At 41.9% G+C, this 21,856-nt stretch overlaps 2 protein-coding genes across 5 annotated transcripts in view; one reads left to right on the top strand and one right to left on the bottom strand.

Moving 5' to 3' along the window:
• Window positions 1-6,437, bottom strand: part of smyd3 (SET and MYND domain containing 3) — a 163,766-nt gene extending 157,329 nt beyond the window's left edge. For 2 of the 3 annotated variants that reach the window (XM_061878891.1, XM_061878886.1), the window contains exon 1: window positions 6,153-6,437. In XM_061878891.1, the coding sequence (XP_061734875.1) occupies window positions 6,153-6,313 (161 nt within the window). In that variant the 5' untranslated portion in view covers window positions 6,314-6,437. The remainder of the gene's footprint in view (window positions 1-6,152) is intronic. The other variant, XM_061878898.1, reaches the window with a different exon arrangement.
• Window positions 6,438-6,678: 241 nt separating this feature from the next.
• Window positions 6,679-21,123, top strand: il4r.1 (interleukin 4 receptor, tandem duplicate 1). 2 transcript variants are annotated; one of them, XM_061878881.1, is made up of 9 exons: window positions 6,679-6,919; window positions 10,412-10,514; window positions 10,698-10,846; window positions 12,255-12,400; window positions 12,482-12,644; window positions 14,778-14,871; window positions 14,951-15,029; window positions 15,133-15,203; window positions 19,071-21,123. In XM_061878881.1, the coding sequence occupies exons 1-9, from the start codon at window positions 6,694-6,696 to the stop codon at window positions 20,767-20,769; spliced, it is 2,730 nt and encodes a 909-aa protein (XP_061734865.1). In that variant the 5' UTR covers window positions 6,679-6,693; the 3' UTR covers window positions 20,770-21,123. The 2 variants fall into 2 exon arrangements, with proteins under 2 accessions (XP_061734865.1, XP_061734862.1); XM_061878878.1 differs by having other exon boundaries at window positions 10,412-10,520.
• Window positions 21,124-21,856: the final 733 nt, after the last annotated feature.

Genomic DNA, 21,856 nt, shown 5'->3' with positions numbered 1-21,856 from the left:
AAATTATTTCTACACTTCAACAAAGGGCTGATAGGAAATGCATTACAGCAGAGTAACCAGTTAAAATGAGGAAATTAGCAAGTTGAACAATGATAACCGTACAGTGTCGCCGCCGGCTGGAAAAACTTTCGGCCATAGACATAAATGAGTTAATAATTGACACTCGTGTTTGAGCCGCGAGTTTGTGGCGACTGGGGCCAAAGTGTCTGAATATTCTTTGGTTTTAGAAGGCACTAGAATTAAATAAAGGATGCCTGCTTGCCAATAGGGCCGTTTATTTATTTTATCACTTAGCAGGCAACTACAGTTCTCATGTATCTAGTCTTCCAATATATACTGTTGACATCCATTATCCAGAAATGGCACATTACTGCATATGTCAGTAGCCAAAGGCGAAACCTTGTCGACATATAACTTATAATTAAATCTATACGTTTAGAGTATGTAATAATAATAATAATAATATACAATACATTAACTCTTACCTCTCCTGAACTGCCTCCTTATTGTGGTAGAGGAGTTTGAGTGTCCCAATGATCCTAGGAGCTATGTTGTCTGGAGTCTTCTATGCCCCATGGCAGTGTCTCCCAAAACAAATAGGTGAGGAACCAGAAAAAGTGTATGTCTAAGACCTCAATGAAAAAACACAATCAAGGACCCAGATTCCCTTTGAGGAGGTGGGGCTCGATGGCGAGCGCCTGGTAACCGGGCTTCCCCGAAAGGGCAACGTGGGTCCCCCCTCCAATGGGCTCACCACTCACACGTGGGGTCATAGAGTTGGGTGCAATGTGACGGGGCTCTTGGCGATCCAATCCTTAGCTACAGAAGAAAGCTCATGGGATGTCAAACTCCACCTCGCTGGGGGTCAGGGAGGGGCCTGAGCTGGTGCGCGAGGTGGGGAAGTTATGGCTGGATGTTGTCGGACTCACTTCGACGCACAACAAGGGTTCTGGAACCAGTCCTCGCATGAGGGGCTGGAGTCTTTTCCACTCTGGCACTGAAAATAGAGAGACGACGGGCGGGTGTGGCATCGCAGCTCAGAGCCTGTACGTTGGAGTTTAACCCAGTACAAGAAAGGGATAGCTTTCCTCTGCCTGCAGGTGGGGGGAAGGGTCCTGACTGTTATTTGTACTTACGCACCAAACAGCAGTTCAGATTACACGCCCTTTTTGGATTCACTAAAGGAAGTACTAGAGAGTGCTTCCTCGGGTGATTCCCTTGTTTTGCTGCAATGACAGTGAAACCTGGAGAGGCGTGATTGGGAGAAATGGCTGCCCAGATGTAAGCTTGAGTTGTGTTTTGATTAGATTTTTGTGCTCCTCACAGATTGTTTATAACAAACACCCTGTTCAAAAATAAGTGTGTGCATATGTGCACTAGGCATCAGAAGACCCTGGCCACAGTTTGTTGATCGACTTTGTTTTTGTGTCATCAGATTTGCGGTCTCATGTTTTGAAGACAAGGGCGGAACTTTCTACCGATCACCACCTGGTGGTGACTTGGCTACGATGGTGGGGAGGATGCCAATCAGACCTAGCAGGCCCAAACACATTGTTAGGGTCTGCTGGGAATGTCTGGCAGAGTGTCCGTCAGAGAGAGTTGCAATGCCCACCTCTGTAAGAACTTTGAACATGTCAAGAGGGAGGCGCTGGACATTGAGACCGAGTGAGCCATGTTCCGGGCCCTTAATGTTGAGGCAGTCGATCAGAACTGTAGCCGCGAGGTAGTTTATGCCTGTCATGGCGGTAATCTCATGCAGTCAAGCTGAAGAAGGGAGTCTTATTTGATCCATTTGGCTCGTGGGAGTCCGGAGGCAGCGAACAGGTACCGAAAGGCCAAGCGGTTGTGTGGCTCTGGTAGTCGGAGAGGCAAAAACTCGGACATGGGAGGAGTTTGAGGAAGCCATGGAAAATTACTTCCGGACAGCTTTGAAGAAATTCTGGACCACAATTCGTCGACTGAGGAGGGGGAAGCAGTGGACTGTCAATACCCTGTATGGTGGGGATGGTGTGCTGCTGACCTCGACTCGGGATGTTGTGGAACGGGGGTGGGAATACTTGGAATACCTCCTCATTCCCACCTACACGTCTGCCTTTGAGGAAGCAGTTTCTCGGGAATCTTTGGTGGAATATCCTATTTCTGGAGTTGAGGTTGCTGAGATAAGTATAAAACTCTTCGGCAGGACCCTGAGGGTGAATGAGATACACCCAGAGTTCCTTAAGGCTCTGGATGTTGTGGGGATGGCTTGGTTAGCAAGACTCTGCAACAATGCCTGGACGTCGGGGGCGGTGCCTCTGGATAGGCAGACCGAGGTGGTGACTCCTCTTTTTAAGAAGGGGAACCAGAGGGTGTGTTCCAACTATTGTGGGATCACACTCCTCAGTCTCCCTGGTAAGGTCTGTTCGGGTGTACTGGAGAGGAGGCTCCACAGGATAATCGAACCTCGGATTCTGTAGGAGCAGTGAGGTTTTCGTCCTGGTTGTGGAACAGTGGACCAGCTCTATACTTTCAGCACGATCTTCGAGGGAGCATGGGAGTTTTCCCAACCAATTGAGATGTGTTTTGTGGACTTGGAGAAGGCATTCAACGATGCCCCTCTGTATGTCCTGTGGGGAGTGCTCAGAGAGTATGGAATACCACCTGATTGTGATTCCCTGTATGATCAGTGTCAGAGCTTGGTCTGCATTACCGGCAGTAAGTTTGACCCGTTTCCAATTAGGGTTGGACGCCGCCAAGGCTGCCCTTGGTCGCCGATTCTTTTCATAACTTTTTCGGACAGAATTTCTAGGCGCATTCATGGTGTTGAGGAGATACGGTTCAGTGGCTGCATGATCAAGTCTCTGCTTTTTGTAGATGATGTGGTCCTGCTGGCTTCATCTGACCAGGATCATCAGCTCTCACTGGATCGGTTCGCAGTGGAGTGCAAAGCGACTGGGATGAGAATCAGTATGTCCGAGTCCATGGTTCTCACCCGGAAAAGGGTGAAGTGCCATCTTCGTGTTGGGGAGGAGTCCCCAACACGAAGATGGCAATTGCCCCAAGTGGAGGAGATCAAGTACCTCGGAGTCTTGTTCACGAGTGAGGGAAGAGTGGATTATGAGATCGACAGGCGGATTGGTGCGACGTCTGCAGTCAGTCGTGGTGAAAAAACAGATGAGTCAGAAGGCAAAGTTCTCAATATACCGGTCGATCTACATCCCTAACTTCACCTTTGGTCATGAGCTTTGGGTTATGACAGAAAGGACAAGATCACGGGTACAAACGGCCGAAATGAGTTTCCTTTGTCAAGCGGCAGGGCTCTCCCTCCGAGATAGAGTGAGAAACTCTGTCATTCGGTAGGAGCTCAGAGTAAAGCCGATGCTCCTCCACATCAAGAGGAGCCAAATGAGGTGGTTCGGGCACATACTTGCCAGCCTTGAGACGTAATTGTAATCAAATCATGAGTTGCCCAAGATTCCCACCTCTACTACAGCGGCACAAATTCGATTGGCAAAAATGATGATGATTAGCCAAAATGTGAAAGGAAGTTGTAGGCAGCACAAAATGCTTAAACTCTGTCAATGCAGTAAAGACTTTACACTGAAAATGGTACTTATTTTTAACTTAGCAATTGAAGCATTTAGTATAAGACCTTTTCCCGTCTTTATTACCATGATTAACCCTCCTCGCCCAGCTGCTCTCAAGTGTAATAATTGTTTGTTGACCTCAGGCTCTTTCCCTGCTGCTAATGTGTGTGTATAGTTTCTTTAAGCATATCAGTCCTTACTTACATCCAAGCTTTTGAGCCCTGTAATTACCTTTAGCTTTGATGCCATCGTGCCCCACACTTCTACCTATACACATATGCACACACACCAAGATAAGAAACATCTTGTCACACAACACGAATGTGCACACTCACACATCTTGGTGTCATGCTGTGTCACTAATGGTGTTCTAGTAAAACACTTACACCTCGCAAATTAATCTATGCCTTTGGCTTTTTGAGTGTGTAAATAAGTGTGTACGTGTATGTGTGTGTGTGTGTGTGTGTGTGTGTGTGTGTGTGTGTGTGTGTGTGTGTGTGTGTGTGTGTGTGTGTCCTACCGCTGTTGGATGACAGCAGTTCAACTTTACACACCACTGGCTCTCACTAATACCAAATCAATGAATAATATCAGGCTTGGACTGTACACTACAATCCCCATGCCCCTTATTCAGTATCTCAATAACACGGACTACATAGTTGGACGTGCGCAAATTTTCAGGACTTATGCAGATCTTAAATACAGCTCAGCAGGTACCAGAAAGTAAGAAAAGTTGCTTTTGAATAAAATTGCAAAACTAAACACCAGATAATATGTCTTGCCTTATACACACACCATAATAATACTTGTATGTTGAAGCACAGTACGATCCATCAAGTGGCACGGCTTCATAGCTTACCAAAGTCGTATTAAAACATGTTGATGGATTTTTGAGCGCTATGTTTAATGTTCTATATTTTCAATGGAACCTTTTAAAATTTTGATGTTGTTTACTTGAGTCATATTGCCATCTACGCATCTCTTATGTGTGAGTGCCATCGTATTGGAGTCTACACATATCTGTTATATGTACTGCACTCTACTGGCCACACTTATTTCACCATCTACCAAATAAAATAACTTTGAGGTCGATATGCACAACCAAATTTATTCCGTACATTAGGCGCTCTGGGTTATAAGGCGCACTGTCGAGTTTTGAGGAATAGAAAGGATTTTAAGCTTGCCTTATAATTCCAAAAATACGGTACTCAAATTTTTGACAAAATAATACCATTACATGTTATATAAACCACAAGAATGTGTTTCATATTTAGAAGGAAAAAAAATCACAATATGCCTGCCCCCTTTAAAGTTTTTTTTGTAATATTTTCCCTATAATGCGCATTGAAGTGAATTATATTTATATAGCGCTTTTCTCTAAGTTACATTTATAAACCAGTGTAAGGTGGCACTGGGAGCTGGTAGGTAAAGTGTCTTACCCAAGGACACAACGGCAGTGGGTAGGGTGGCAGAAGCAGGGATCGAACCTGGAACCCTCAAGTTGCTGCCATGGCATGCCATGCTGCCATTTACCATGAATTGATTAACGTGGACCCCGACTTAAACATGTTGAAAAACTTATTCGGGTGTTACCATTTAGTGGTCAATTGTACGGAATATGTACTGAACTGTGCAATCTACTAATAAAAGTTTCAATCAATCAATCAATCAATCAATCAATCAATCAATCAATCAAAGCCACTCTATCAACAGAGCTATAGGTTTGAATATATCAAGTGTGTTTTATCCAATTACTCGACTAATTGTACAAATAATATTTAGATAACTCAATTACTAAAACTAATCAATAGCTGCTCCCAAATGAGTTTGTCTTTGAAAGCACAATCACGAGATAAATAAAAAACACATATTAAAAAAACCCACTGGTAGGCTTCACGGTGGGGTTAGTGCGTCTGCATCACAATACGAAGGTCCTGAGTAGTCTGGGGTTCAATCCCGGGCTCGGGATCTTTCTGTGTGGAGTTTGCATGTCCTCCCCGTGAATGCGTGGGTTCCCTCCGGGTACTCCGGCTTCCTCTCATTTCCAAAGACATGCACCTGGGGATAGGTTGATTGGCAACACTAAATTGGCCCTAATGCGTGAATGTGAGTGTGAATGTTGTCTGTCTATCTGTGTTGGCCCTGCGATGAGGTGGAGACTTGTCCAGGGTGTACCCTGCCTTCCGCCCGATTGTAGCTGAGATAGGCACCAGCGACCCCAAAGGGAATAAGCGGTAGAAATGGATGGATGGATGGCACTGGTGGGTATGGCAGCCATTTTTTTAAAATCTCCCAAAAAATCACATATCACTGGACAGCCCAGGTGTCCTCTTCTCAACTATTTTTTTGGGGGGGGCATTAACTCAGGTCTGTAAAAGGTTTGTCCATTTTCAGAGTACAAAAATACGTCATGTCACATAGCTGCCTTCGAGAAAATGAGCAAATGTCGCCATCTAGTGGCCCAAAACCATAGTAGCCGGAAGTCTTCCTCACAAATAATTGACATGCGCTAACACACATTACAGTAGTTTGTGTTTACAACAGGCAGACAGCTAACATTGAATACCAGCAAAATGCGTCTCTTACTGTGCGAAGCAGCGATGGCAGACATCTTTGGCCACTTTGTTGGAAACACAGCTCGCCATGGGCTCTGAGGAAAAGAGCAACTGGCCACGTTTAATGCCGGTTGTCGCCCGCAGGCCGTAACCTTTCCCCGGGCTTACAAAGCGCTCCAACCTGGACGCCATTAATAGTCGGGTTTATTATATTTTATATAAGCCCGCGCGAGCCGCCATACAAATGTTTACGCACGCACGACGTACGCTGAGCTACGTGTTGACGACACAATCATGCGTCATCGCGTAAGACGTAATGACGTCATGCAGCATTTTTAAAATATAAATTTCATAATCATTACTGCAAAAACTACAATTCTTACGTAGTTTAAATTTTTAATTTAGTTGAAATACGTACTATGGCCACTACTACTAATAATACTACTCCTGTATTAATAGCTTAAATAATGTCCTCCCTACTTATTTTACAACTTAAATTCAAACGACTTATTTCGTGTGTATTGCCATGTTTATCATTACTTTGCGTGAATAATCAAGTAAGTTCAGAGAAAATGGGAGTGACGCTTTTCTCTGGAACTATCGCTCACAATTCCAGTAAGACTTTCCCAAATGAGGAAGTACGCCCGCACATATTCGAGTTGGAACACAATTGCAGCAAAGTGTCCGCTCGGATCAAAAAGAGAAAGGAAAAAGAGACCATTGCTTTTTTTTGGCTGAAAATGTTTGCTGTTCTTTTTCTTCATGTTGGAACCATTGCAACCTCAGCAGCTCTCCCTGGTGAGTGTATAACATCCAGTATGTCAACAGATTGTATCACACATGTAACCGCGTAGCCATTACATGGAACAACATAAACATCTTAAATGATGTTGGCGTCTGATAGTATACTCTAACCCGGGTTTAGATTGTACAAATAGCATACCGTATTTCCTTGAATTGCCGCCGGGGCGCTAATTAATTTAAAACCTCTTCCCACTCCTGCGCTTACCAAAGGCATGCGGTAAAAGTAAGTATGCGCTAATTACTTTAAAACCTCTTGTCTCTACGGCACTTACCAAAGGCATGCAGTAAAAATTTGAGTGTGATGTAAGCTTGGACCTTAAATCCTACTGAATAGCTCTTAATCTTCTTCCCTTTATGCGATTTCAAATTACCGGTATGGAAATCAGCCTCCTCCATTTTGAAAATGATGACAGGGGAAGTGTCACTCGTGACGTCACGGGTTTGACCAGGCGGTAATACTAAGCATGCCCTAATTTATTTTGGGAAGCGAGTTTGACCCGGCAGTAATTCAAGGCAGGTGCATACTAAATTACCTGCGGCAATTCAAGCATAGGGGGGTGGGGGTGTATATTGTAGCGTCCCGGAAGAGTTGGTGCTGCAAGGGTTTCTGGATATTTGTTCTGTTGTGTTTATGTTGTTTTACGGTGTGGATGTTCTCCAGAAATGTGTTTGTCATTCTTTTTTGGTGTGGGTTCACAGTGTGGCGCATATTTGTTGCAGTGTTAAAGTTGTTTATACGGCCACCCTCAGTGTGACCTGTATGGCTGTTGACCAAGTATGCCTTGCATTCACTTGTGTGTGTGAAAAGCTGTAGATATTAGGTGGTTGGGCCGGCACGCAAAAGGAGTGCCTTTAAGGTTTATTGGCACTCTGTACTTCTCCCTATGTCCGTGTACCATTCTATACAGCGGCGTTTTAAAAAGTCATAAATATTAATTTTTGAAACCAATACCGATATTTTTCGATATTACATTTTAAAGCATTTATCGGCCGATAATATTGGCAGTCCGATATTATCGGACATCTCTAGTTGGAATAAAACATCATGTTAGTTTTTGACAAATACATTATTTATTGAGTAAAGAATATTACAGCACAATATGTAAACACAAAAACATCAAAATCTGCGGTCCCCTCCAAGGTTTCTCATTGTAGTCCCATTGGATTGAGTTTCTCCTTGCCCTGATGTGGGATCTGAGCCGAGGATGACGTTTTGGCTTGTGCAGCCCTTTGAGACACTCGGGATTTAGGGCTGTATAAATAAACTTTGATTGATTGATTAAAAATCCGGGCGGTTTATAACTTCAGTCTGGATGTTGTGCAATTTCCATGAGTCTTCCGCTGAATCCAGGAGAATTGGCAAGTCTGAGAATGTGTCTGAAAAGCAAGCAATTCCCCAATTATCCTTGTTGTCATTACAATTACAGTAGTACTCCAACATATGAGCTCAATTGGTTGGTCGTTGACTGAGTTCTTAACTCAAAACAATCAAAGGCACCCATCGAAATTAATTGAAATCAAATTATTTGTTGTTAAAACAGCATAAGTTTAACATGTAAAATCCGATTTAAAAAAAAACAACAAAATTTTAGATACGAAATACTATATAAAAACTACAGTAGTTTTATGCCGTAATTTAATAATATTGTACAGTATTTACCTTGGAGAGTGGACTTCTGCGTATCTCCTTCCACCTGCTTCTCTGTCAAACACACCGTCAGCTGCTTCTCCATATTTTCACAGATACATTTCCGCTATTTAGATATTATTTTAACATCCTTGGTTGGTTTTAGATTACTTCTACTTGAATACAGCGCAGACTAGCAGTGATAAGATCGAACTACTTCGCCAAGTCTGTGACACACTCGGTCATGTTTTTGATGATTTCTTTCTTTAATTCAATGAATATCATTCGCTTCTCCTCAGCTTTATCCTTCACACTGACTTTTTTTTTTTTGCCGTGGTTGAAAAATAAAGTTGTGTCCATCTTCAGCTATAAGATAATGCTAGCAAGTAAGACCAGATGTTTTTGACGAATCTTACTGTGACATTTTGCTAGGCCAACTAATGGCGGGAATGCTTGTAACTTATAGTCCATTAGCTGAGGGACAGCTCTTATCTCAAAACACTCCTAAGTTGACGTACCGCTGTATCACTTGTGACTGTGTTATCATGCATCATTAATGTGTTATTTTGTACAGACAGTGTTTACTAGTTAAAGTGCTGTCGTTTTTAGTTGTGCACAATTACATTATTGCTACTTTTGATGGTAATATGACACACTTTATAAGAAGAGTTAGTGTAATGCATCCTATTAATACCACTGTAGCGACCAGTAGTATTCGTATAGAATGTAATGCAGGGGTGTCAAACTCATTATAGATCGGGGGCCACATGGGGAATAATCTACTCCCAAGTTGGCTGTACTGTTAAAATCATGGCATTATAACTTAAAAATAAAGACAACTTCAGATTGTTTTCTTTGTTGAAAAATAGAACAAGCACATTCTGAAAAGGTACAAATCATAATGTTGTTGTTTTTTTTTTACAATTACATGATGCAATTAATCGTATTCTATCTTTGTCATTATTTATACTTTCTGAATAAATTATGTGATAATGTTTATCAGTCAACCCACTGTTGTTAATTTCAATCTTTCAAAATAAAAAAATAATATCAAAATCAAATCACAGAATGTAGTTTGCTCATTTTCCTCGACTGGTGCACTAACATGTGGTTAATTTTTTTTTTTTACATATGTAGCATAATCTACAACGATACAAAGAATTGTGATTGCGACATCTAGTGGACATATTTAGAACAGCAGTTTCTTTTATTCAAAAATGTTGCCTCATTTTTATACTTAGCAAACTCCTCCTGCAGGCCGGATAAAACCTGTTTACGGGCCGGATTCGGCCCGCCGGCCATACGTTTGGCACCCCAGATTTAATGGGTAGTGATACCCCGGTAAATCAGGGTATTTACATGCTGAAGTTTGTCATACTGACCAGATGCATGTTGATTTTCATTTTGTCTCGCTGGCGGGAGTTTGAACCTGTGGTGTAGATCAGTGATTCTCATACTGTGGTAGGTCTACCATTAGTGGTATGTGGGCTTCATCAAGTGGTACACCAAAGAATCACTTGATGTTTTATTTTCCTTCAAACAGTCTTACTGTTCAAACTGTGTGTGATGTTACAGTGGCTACAAATATTAAATATACTTTTTAAATAAAACCTCTGCCTTGTTTTTAATGAATATTTAGGCATACAACGCTGCCGTACAGTATTTTAATATTGGTCATTGTAGTGGTACTTAGAGGGCCAAGTTTTTTCTGTGGTGATACTTGGGGGAAAAGGTTTGAGAACCTCTGGTAGAGGAAATATACTGTACATAAATAGTTGCAATATTGCAGGTAGAGGAAAAATACCCACAGATTGTATTCCAGTGCAGTGACCTTCAATTTTGTCAATCCACCCCAACAGGAGTGAATTTTGATTGTACCAACAACGGTGAGAGGCTGATGACATGTAACTTTGAGGCTCAAAATTGCACTGACTACAACGTGTCCCTCTGGAGCCACGAAGGGTATGGGTGAGTAATCTATGTACATAAATGCACCTATGAATGTGTGACATCAATGCAGTGTACAATACTCTTGACATGACCCCAAATGAAAAAGCTTGTCCACTATCCCCCAAAAACCACTGGAAGCAATCCATCAGTGGTGGTAATGAGCTAATGATGATTGGTTTTGTTTTGGCTCCACAGTGAGCGCTACTGTCTTCCTCTTCAGTCTGCGAGTGGAATATGTCTCTGCTCCGTGGATATGACTCTGGTACCAGACGAGACTCACCTGGCATCTCTTCAGAGAGGCGGAAAAGATGTGGAATCCAAAAACATCACAGTAAAATACCACAGTGAGTTCACAACTCAGAGTCTCTCATTGACCCTTAAGAGACTTAAAGTTAAATTACCAATGATTGTCACACACATACTAGATGTGGCAAAATTATTCTCTGCATTTGACCCATCACCCTTGATCACCCCCTGGGAGGTGCGGGGAGCAGTGAGCAGCAGCGGTGCAGCGCCCGGGAATCATTTACGGTGATTTAACTCCCAATTCCAACCCTTAATGCTGAGTGCCAAGCAGGGAGGTAATGGGGCACATTTTTATAGTATTTGGTATGAAAGGGGGACTTTTTTGGGAATTTTCCCTTTCGTTCACAATCATCATTGTATTTTTTTAATGTATTCTAAATATTAAATAAACCTAAATAAAAGTCTGATTACAGCGGAGCTAATGGGAGGTCCTCTTTTCCGCCAGTATAACATAAGAAAAAACTGTCCAAAAAGCGCCCACAATACTTAATTTACATTTTGTGATTTGAATATTAACCAAGTATTAGTGATATTGTTTTTATAAGCGCTAATGCAGATTAACTATTTTTAGCGGTACCGTGATCACGAGCGTGTGTATAATGTTTACATAATTGAGTGGTAAGCTACTTCCTCGCTTCTTTGCTCGTGGACGTTTATTGTAGATCATAAATCATGCCTCTCACTTGGATAGTAGAAGGACGAGGGCGTGTTCTGACAAGTTGGCACACTTTAAAAGCCAATTTATGGCGAGAACGACACAAAAGACGCTTTTTTTTGCGAGAATTAAGAATCATTCCTCATCTAAGTGGGAATATATTAGCATCCTAGCTGTTGGAATCCTAATGACAGCAGACGTTGTACAGTAAGTGACGTTGTTGAAAAAAAGCGAACGTAGTGATGTGTTTTTAATGTGCCACATATGCTTAATATGGGCAAAAATTTAAATACTAAATGTTAATATGAATGTACCAGTTACTACACTACATGTATGCTTACATCATGTATCTAAAACCATAATTTTGGTGTTTGGATGTTTTTTTAGAGGCTACATAGGCAGAATAGAGCGGCTCACATAGGCTCCATTGTAAGTGGACTTTTATTTATGTTTATTTACAAGTTAAAATGCATTAAAAAACAAAATACATCCGTTATCATGCCTTTCGTAATGATTGTGAATGATAGGCAAAATTAAAAAAAACAAAAAACAAACAAGTGCTGCTCCCCTTGAAGAGCCTTCTGCACTGGGAGCTCTAATGTGCTGCAACTGCTGTGTACCCTGGGTCAGAGTCCTAATGACAGTGTTTTTTCACCTGGTTCCTCCGTTCTCAGTCACATACGACGGACTGGCTAACTGGTTGAGCTTGGCACTTTGTGCTACATTGAATGTGTATGAAAAGAGCTATACAAAAAAAAATGGATTGATTGATATGTCTTGGCTTGTTGCAGTAAAACCAAACGCCCCATCCATCGTCTCAGTGAAGGAGTCAAATGGGAATGTTGTAGTGAAGTGGCAGTCACACATCAATAGAATCAGTTTAAGGGAAGACATGATGACAAATGTGACTTATCGCAAAGAAGGAGACACAAAAGAGGTGAGAAAAAAGCTGCCTGGTTTATATTGGACTTCAGAATTTGAACTGTTTTGACTCATTTCTCCCCTTTCTCATCACCAGGTGTCTGAAATTGTCAGGGTTCTAACAGCAGATGAGCCGTGTTACCTTGAAATACTCGGGGAACACTTGGCGCCCAGCACAACATATGTGGTCACCGCGCAGAACTTTCTGGAACGGGGATACCAGCCGAGCGACCGCAGCGAGGAGTACAGATTTACGAGCCGTGAGTCTTCATCGGCATCATAAAAGTCACTACCCGATGCGCTATCAATTTTCAAAGTGTGAGACGGCTTTAAGAAAATAAAGAAAACAATATTTTTAAACCTGCTAAGCTAGCTTAAGAAACCTGAGGGTTGCAGGTTCGCTTCCCACCTATTGACATCCAAATCGCTGCCGTTGTGTCCTTGGGCAGGACACTTCACCCTTTGCCCCTGGTACCGCTCACACCGGTGAATGAATGATGAATGAATGATAGGTGGTGGTCGGAGGGGCCGTAGGCGAAAACTGGCAGCCACGCTTCCGTCAGTCTACCCCAGGGCAGCCGTGGCTACAGATGTAGCTTACCACCACCAGGTGTGAATGAATGATGGGTTCCCACTTCTCTGTGAGCGCTTTGAGTATATAACAATAGAAAAGCGCAATATAAATCTAATCCATTATTATTATTTTTTTTATTAAGTTATGTCGAAGGCAAAATTTGCACATTTTCAGTTCGTATTGTGAGCAGACCCCGATTGAAGAAAAGAGCTGCAGAAAATATGTTTCAGAAAAATAGTTTTTCAGCCAAAACTTGTGTAGTCTGGCTTTTAATTCTGTTCAGTTTTAATTCTGTTCAGTCCCTTCAGCATTTTGTAGGATTTTTTTTTTTGGACGTTTTGGTCAAAAATGAATTTGCAGCAGCTTTTTCAAAAAGTTGCGGGAAAAGTTGCAATGTTTTGAGGCTTTTTTTGTAACATCATTTTGTGAGCATATGGTGTTACCAATGTGTGTTCAATGTTTTACTGTGAAGGCTGTTTGTATGATAAATATGTTTGGAGTTAAAATATTTCAACAATGTACGTTTATAACTCCTGGGTAGTCCCATGAATGCACCTTACAGGACATTGTATAGTATCGTGTAAAGCGGTGTTTTTCGAATAGTGAGTTGGGGCCCCCTGGGATTTATGTTATTTGCATCTACACGCCAATATTCATGTTAGAAAGATACACAAGCCTAAAGCTTGGCCGCAATCTAATCAACAGGCACCCTGTCCAACCGATTGGAAGTAGTGGAGAAGTTTGGGATTTTTAAAAAAATGAATTGTCGTCAACGGCATGTAAAAAGAATGTAACCCACAGTTCGATGTACAGATGACTACATATATAATAAGTTCTCATTAGTAATTTAAGTTTTATTGTTATTAACAAATCAACATTTACAACACAAGATACAATTACAATTAGTGCACCAACCTAAAAACCCGTGGGTAAGAAGTTATCCATCCATTCATTTTCTACCGCTTATTCCCTTTGGGGTCGCGGGGGGGTGCTGGTGCCTATCTCAGCTACAATCGGGGGGAAGGCGGGGTACACCCTGGACAAGTCGCCTCCTCATCGCAAGGCCAACACAGATAGACAGACAACATTCACACTCGCATTCACACACTAGGGCCAATTTAGTGTTGCCAATCATTTTATCCCCAGGTGCATATTTTTGGCGGTGGGAGGAAGCCGGAGTACCCAGAGGGGACCCACGCAGTGGGTTCCCTAATGATTTTAATTTAAAAATAACAATTTTCATTTGCACAGTTTTCATTTGTTTTCTTTTTTTTTCTGGGAATTTGGCACCTGTGGCGCACATCAGGGATTGTTAAAATCTGGTACATGTACCACGAGTAGTACAGTAAATATTGTGTTTTTTTCTGAGGTGGTATTTGGTAAAAAAAAAAAAAAAAAAGTTTGAGAAACACTGACATAGAATATATATTATTAAAATATGATCTTACATATAAAAAATATTTTAAGTGTGCATTTTTTTCCTCGAGTGGAGTAAGTGCTGCCTCTCTCCAATGAGCGCATTTACACCGGCAAAAAAAAAAAAAAAAATGTGTTTTCAATGTAGAGTCACTGCAGGATGGCTTCCAAAATGCCCATACACACAATGCACATGATGTTTAGCACGTGGTATTTGGAACTTAGTGAATCAGGGCCTAACTGTCCAAGTCAAATTTGCAGTGAAGGTGCGGTCATTGGAGAAAATTGCAGGGATTGTCGCGATCATAATTTAGCAAAATCCTAGAGAGACTCGCTATTCTATTGTTTCAGCATCATGAAATGGAAACCAATGGTGTACTTTGTACATTTTCTAACTCTTCAGCCCCATCACCTCAACGCTTACTGGTGGCAGTCATCATCAGCCTCAGCCTGGTAGCCGTCATTGCCACCTGTGCGACGTATGGCTGTTATGTGAAGTAAGTTATTTTTTTCCTCTTTCATAATAGATACCACAGAGATGGCGGTTATTCACACCTGTCTTGGTTTTTATTTTAGGTGTCGAGCCAAGTACTGGGACTCGGTCGGAGATTATCAAAATTCCAAACTTCTCGATTTAAATCGTAGTGAACAAGAGGTTTGTTGACCGTACTTCCTCATGAACTTTGACCCTCTTCATGAATGTTTATTTAACTCTTAAAATGGACAGCAAGTTGATGGAGATTTTGTTGTTGTTGAAGGTTTTGAAGCCTACAGCGCCCATCATCTCATCTATCTATGTTGAGCCGCCCACAGATAACATCAAATCATGGTTGGTATTGTGAACAAAGAAACAACCTCAATCATATACACAACCATTCACACTCATATTTACACCTGTGGACAATTAATGTATGGACAAATTAGAGTCTCCATTTAACTAACTTGTTTTTGGGATGAGGGAGGAAACCAGAGTATGCAGAGAAAATCCAGATACAGAACAAAAACTACACACAAAGACGTCTGATTCGATAACCTAAGCTACCTTTGTGCGTCCCTATTTGACCAAAACATGGCACATTTTTGTCTAAAACCACCAACTATACAGTATTTTTTCTGTATAAAAACTTCAAAAAGAGATTCCAGTGATTTGTACAACAGGAAACAGAGGTTTTCCTCCAGTCACACACACACACACACACACACACACACTAGTGACATGTAATATCCATGACTGGAAAAGTTATTAAGCAACAGAGGAGGAGTTATGATGCTAATGTTGATCAATGAAGAAGTCAGAAGAATTGTCAAATAACTGTCTAGCACAGTGATCACCAACCTTTTCTATCCCTGGTTTAATACATCACTTTACATACATACATGTATATATATATATATATATATATATATATATACACACATACATACATACATACATACATACATATATATATATATATATATATATATATATATATATATATACATACATATATATATATATATATATATATATATATATATATATATATATATATATATATATATATACACAGTATATATATATGTATATGTGTATATATACATGTAGATATATATATATACATATGTACCCCGCCCACCGCCCGTGTGCAGCTGAGATAGGCTCCAGCACCCCCTGTGACCCCGAAAGGGACAAGCGGTAGAACACGGATAGATGGATATATATATACATAGTAAAAAAAAAAAAGTTGTCTTTTATTGGCTGATGTCAACATGTCTACAGTACCGCTGCTGTACAAACTAACTAACTCTTTATGGTTTATATAGTCCTTGGGCTGTACTATATTTGTTCATCCCATGGTCACAAATGGGATGTGAGTCAGGTTACGTCAGCGCAAGAAGTAGTAAAATCAGCTCTTCACTTGGCGGGATTTTCCTGTGTGATAAAGAGGGGAGAAACGGGAGAGTCCTTCTTTAGCCTCCACCTTGTTTTATCATATATTTCTGCCTTAGCATATGTCAATGTTTACTTTTGTATATAAATCAACACAAAATTCGTACTTTGGAACAATGTTCAAGGACTTGATTATTCGGCTTGTTAGCTTCCTATTGGAGTTGAGCGATGATGATGATGATGACGGTGGGCTGCGTGATCGGAGAACGGGCCACTCGCCTTTGCGGAACCTTACAGTTTGTGGAAGACGTGGCAGAATTTCCAGCATTGCTGGAGAATGGAACCCAGTTGATTGTTCCCCAGAAAGTGTGGGGGCCTTTCTCCTGATGCGTCCCCAAAATGCAAGTCCTCGCATGCAAGACTACAAAAAGTCCAATGCGTTGCAACAGTCAGCCTTAACGCATTGTTGCAGCACAACGATTAATGAGCACGTCATGAAATCCACGTTTGCGAGACGAGCGGGGTTGAGGCCAAGAGAGGCGAAGCGCGTTCAGGAGTTAAAATGCACGCCTGTTTGCGGGTCTGTCATTCACTCTCCTGGTAAGGTTGTCACTGATGTCATGTTAATACTTTTTTATATTAAATATACTTTCGGGATCGACCGGTAGGGTCACAAAGATCGACCTGTCGATCGCGATCGATTGGTTGGCGACCCTCGGTCGATGAGCTAAAAAATATGATTCATGTTTTTTTAATCCTACTCTGCGATTTTGTTGCCCCTGTTTAAACAACAGGGGCAAAACACGCTGCAAAGTACAAACGCTCCAAACACAGCAATGATCCATACCACCTCGACCACAAATAAATCATAATAGGTGCCCTTTAAAGGGGAACTTCACTTTTTTCGTCCACAATCCTTATGAGAGAAGACAAACTTTTAATATTTTCTTCATTCTAATTTGTAAAAAAATGTTTCTTCATTGGTAGCTGAAAATTCAACTATTGGGAGCAATCCACAATAGCTGCCATTGGTTGCTATTTCTGTGTGTGGAGCGTTTAGACAGACCTTTAGTGTGTCGGTGGTGATACTGATATTATTATTTTTAAATAAACAAATACGGCCCTGCGATGAGGTGGCGACTTGTCCAGGGTGTACCCCGCCTTCCGCCCGATTGCAGCTGAGATAGGCGCCAGCGCCCCCCGCCACCCCAAAAGGTAGAAATGGATGGATGGAATAAACAAATACTGCTTTGCATTTAATTATCCATCCATTGTCTACCGCTTGTCCCTCTCAAGGTAATTTGATTTTCTAAAAGAGTTTTCCAAAAACAGGGTCTGTCTCATAATCCCGTAAGGGACGGCGTGGCGTAGTGGAAGAGTGGCTGTGCGCAACCCGGGGGTCCTTGGTTCAATCCCCACCTAGTACCAACCTCGTCACGTCCGTTGTGTCCTTGAGCAAGACACGTCACCCTTGCTCCTGATGGGTGCTGGTTAGCGCCTTGCATGACAGCTCCCTCCATCAGTGTGTGAATGTGTGTGTGAATGGATAAATGTGGAAGTAGTGTCAAAGTACTTTGAGTACCTTGAAGGTAGAAAAGCGCTATACAAGTACATTCCATAAAGGAAGTAATACACAACACTACTGTAAAACATTTTTGGATAATATGTGATACTTCTAAAGCAGTGGTGATTGCTGTAATACTTCAATGGAAGCTCAGTTTACCCTAAGATGTAAAAAAAAAAAAACAAGTGGTCAAATTAGGTACTTTTGTGTTTACATTTCATTGACCAAGTAGGATGCGTTCAACTTTGGACTTCAATGTGGGAGCATAAAGTGGGTAGTTCCACTGCAGCCACAGTAGGCAATCATTAGATAAATGCTCAGCTTTGTCTCGCCCATCACACGCTGGGCGTCTCTGGACGTTTATGGAAAGTGGGCTTGACCTCGGCTGGCCTGGACGGTGAGCTTCCGCATGATGATTGGATGATCTGTCTGAGGCGGAATCCCTTTTTGATTGACGGCTAAATGAACAAATCATCCATCCATCCATCCATTTTCTACCGCTTCTTCCCTTTAGGGGTCGCGGGGGGCGCTGGCGCCTATCTCAGCTACAATCAGGCGGAAGGTGGGGTACACTCTGGACAAGTCGCCACCTCATCGCAGGGCTAACACATATAGACAGATAACATTCACACTCACATTCACACACTAGGGTCAATTTAGTGTTGCCAATCAACCTATCCCTAGGTGCATGTCTTTGGAAGTGGGAGGAAGCCGGAGTACCCGGAGGGAACCCACGCAGTCACGGGGAGGACATGCAAACTCCACACAGACAGATCCCATGAACAAATCAGCGATTTTGAAATATAAACCACTACCAGATAATTTGTCAACTGTCCATTGTTCAGAGTTTATATAGAGAATTTTACAATCCTCCAAGTGATGTTTTCTTTTGAAAATCTAGCATCTTTGTATCTTTAATCTGTTATTGGAGACTGTACACGTGTTTAAAGAGCAGCTGAAAACCAACAGTCGCTACTCATCCAGTGTAGATACTTATATTGTGTTTTTTATAACTGCCAGTGGTGACTTTTGGAAGTGCAGTGGCTCACGTAGTTAACTCTCTAGTGATTTTGATTTGTACACACTATTGTCGGTTGACCATCAAGTAGTCCAGTGTGTAGTCTGTGTTTCATCCTAAAGTCAGCTGGTATAGGCTCTTTCACAGTCGTGAGGCTCAACAGAATATGTACTACAGACATATTGATGGATGGATAAAAGTTATTGTAGCCATTTGATCTAACAAGTCATTTTGCTTGCAGGTCTAAAGGTTCCAGCACCGAGAGCCTCCTTCAAAGCAGCGGAATCAGCAGCGGCCCGTCTTCTCTCAGTGGCACGTGCACAGACGCTGTTGACATTATCACGGGTGTCCAGGTGGCGATCAGCAAAGCCCTGATGAACATCAGCCCAATGTCACTGTCGACCAACCATCCCCTGACCAGTAGTCTACAGCCCGCTTGCCTCGGTCCCTGCAATCGCGAGCACTTTTTAGGTTCATACGAATGTGACAATACAACAACATACTCCTCCATCGTGCCAAGCTGTCCACCCCAGATGAAGACCGAACAGTCCCAGTCTGGAACAATGTGCCAATTTGAGTACCAAGACGCAGGTGTCACGTCCACCTGCCCCGACAAGCAAGCGTCGGCTTGCGAAGACATCGCATTACCAACCATGGTTTCATCTTACATACTGACTAGTACGTTTTGCCAGCAGGGAACTCGAGACTCGGGCAGATTTTCACACTCTGACGAGTCCCTCAACTGCAGCAAAGCAAGCGTGAATGGAGACGTCGCATCTAAAACGGGGGACGGACACATGAGCCTGAAGCAGATGTTTGCAGGTGATGATGACGGCAGTCTTCCAGTCTGTAGCAACTACCAAATGTTTCAGGGTTTAAGAATGCACACTGGCATTTTGTTTACCGACTTGAAAAGTAGTGGAAAAGGTGAGAACTCTGGGAAGTTTCCACAAAAAACAGAAGATGCCATTAAAGGTGATACGGCTGACAGCTTCACCCTTGCAAGATCACAAGAGAGTCTTCTAGTGCATGGCGACTACCAGGCATTTCAGGGTATAGTGAAACAGCCTGGTGCTAAAATTGCAGATCAGAAAAGTGTTGGCAAAGATGAAGCCTTGGAGACATTTCTAGAAACAACAGAAGATGCCAGTAAAAGCAATAAGGTCAACAGCTTCATGCTTGCAAGATCACAAGACAGTCTTCTGGTGCATGGCGACTATCAAGCATTTCAGGGTTTAGTGAAACAGCCAGGTGCTAAGATTGCAGACCAAAAAAGTGCTGGCAATAATGAAGACTTGGAGAAGTTTCTAGAAACAATAGAAGATGCCAGTAAAGGTAAAAAGGCGGACGGCTTCATGTTCGCAAAGTCACAAGACAGTCTTCCAGTCAATGGCAACTACAAAGCATTGCAGGGTTTAAATAGGCAATCTGACATTAAGTTTGCAGACCTGACAAGTAGCAGGAAAGAGGAAGACTTAGAGAAGTTTCTAGAAAAAACATCAGAAGATGCCAGTGAAGGTAAAAAGTCTGACGGAATCATGCTCGTAAGATCACAAGATAGTCTTCTAGTCGATAGCAACTACAAAGCAATGCAGGGTTTAGTGACGCTACCTTGTTCTATGACTGCACACCAGAAACGTGTTGGGAAAGAAGAAGACTTGGAGAAGTTTCGAGGAAAAACATCAGAAAAGTCCAGTAAAGGTGATAAGTCAGACAGCTTCATGCTCGCAAGATCAGAAGCTAGTCTTTTAGTGGAGGACAAAGCATTGAATGGTTTAGTGAAGCATTCTGGAAATACATTTGCAGCGCAGAAAAGTACTGGAGGAGAAGAACAATTGAAGTTTCTTGACTTAGTTTCACATCACATGCAGACGCCTTTTTTGCCCGCTACTGACCAGCAGCATGAAATTATCACTGTGAGCGGCTACAAAAATGTGTAGCGTGCTGCTTCTTTAATGCTTTTGATCGTTTGCGTATGTTTTACTTAACAGTACATTGTGTGTGTTTGTGTGTTCGTGTGTGTGTGTGTGTGTGTGTGTGTGTGTGTGTGTGTGTGTGCGTGTGTGTGCGTGTGTGTGTGTGTGTGTGTGTGTGTGTGTGTGTGTGTGTGTGTGTGTGTGTGTGTGTGTGTGTGTGTGTGTGTGTGTTTGTTTGTGACTACCATGAATTGATTAACGTGGTCCCCGACTTAAACAAGTTGAAAAACTTATTCGGGTGTTACCATTTAGTGGTCAATTGTACGGAATATGTACTGAACTGTGCAATCTACTAATAAAAGTATCAATCAATCAAAACCTGGAGCCCTTTATGTAAGAACTTGTTGCCTGCTAGAAAATGACATTTGGAGAGGACCTATTCAATGATATCAACTACAACGTCACTCAGTGGATGCAGACTTCAACCACGTATGACAACCTTAATTGGGAAAAGCCCGTCCCTCACTCCCAGACAACCAATGCCAAATATAACCTCCCTGGTTAATGTAAAAGCTCCATTTTTTTTGCTGTGCAGTTTTTTGTTATTGAATAATCAGAGTCAACATTATTTCAATATGTATTTGTTAATTATGTTGCTGGTAATACATCCATCCATTTTTATACCGCTTGTCCTCACTTGGGTCACAGGTGTGTTAGAGACTATCCCAGTTCAAAAGCGCACATCAAAACGTATGTTCTTTTGTGTTTATCGAGTGAAAAGTACAATTCAAGTCCTCGTTCCAGTCGAAGCCTTCTGGCAACATGGCGCGTCCCAAATAGCATCATTGAAAATGGTGCTAAGAAGGATTACCCTCAATACTTCTCAGATGGAAACGTTAAAAAAATGACAATATGAATGAAGTAGTTGAAAGTTTCAAAAACTACAATGTAAAATTTTACACAATCCGGAAGAAAAGATTCTAGAACTTCGGTCAGTTAAGAGCTTAAATGACACCATAGACTGAAAACCTTACTCGAAATAAACATGTAATGAAAATTGTGAAAAAATGTAAATCCGAGACCTCAACTGACTACAATAGAATTTATATGG

This window comes from Nerophis ophidion, linkage group LG02, assembly GCF_033978795.1.
Source record: "Nerophis ophidion isolate RoL-2023_Sa linkage group LG02, RoL_Noph_v1.0, whole genome shotgun sequence".
Taxonomy (NCBI): Eukaryota; Metazoa; Chordata; class Actinopteri; order Syngnathiformes; family Syngnathidae; genus Nerophis; species Nerophis ophidion.
This window is presented reverse-complemented; position numbering and strand designations above follow the sequence as displayed.

Bases quoted from the DNA above. Each gene is read 5' to 3' on its own strand.
- il4r.1 (XM_061878878.1), top strand. From the start codon at position 6,694: ATGGGAGTGACGCTTTTCTCTGGAACTATCGCTCACAATTCCAGTAAG. The intron at 12,645-14,777 runs GTGAGTCTTCAT...CTAACTCTTCAG, and splicing joins GGAGTACAGATTTACGAGCC to CCCCATCACCTCAACGCTTA. The intron at 15,204-19,070 runs GTTGGTATTGTG...TTTTGCTTGCAG, and splicing joins ACAGATAACATCAAATCATG to GTCTAAAGGTTCCAGCACCG.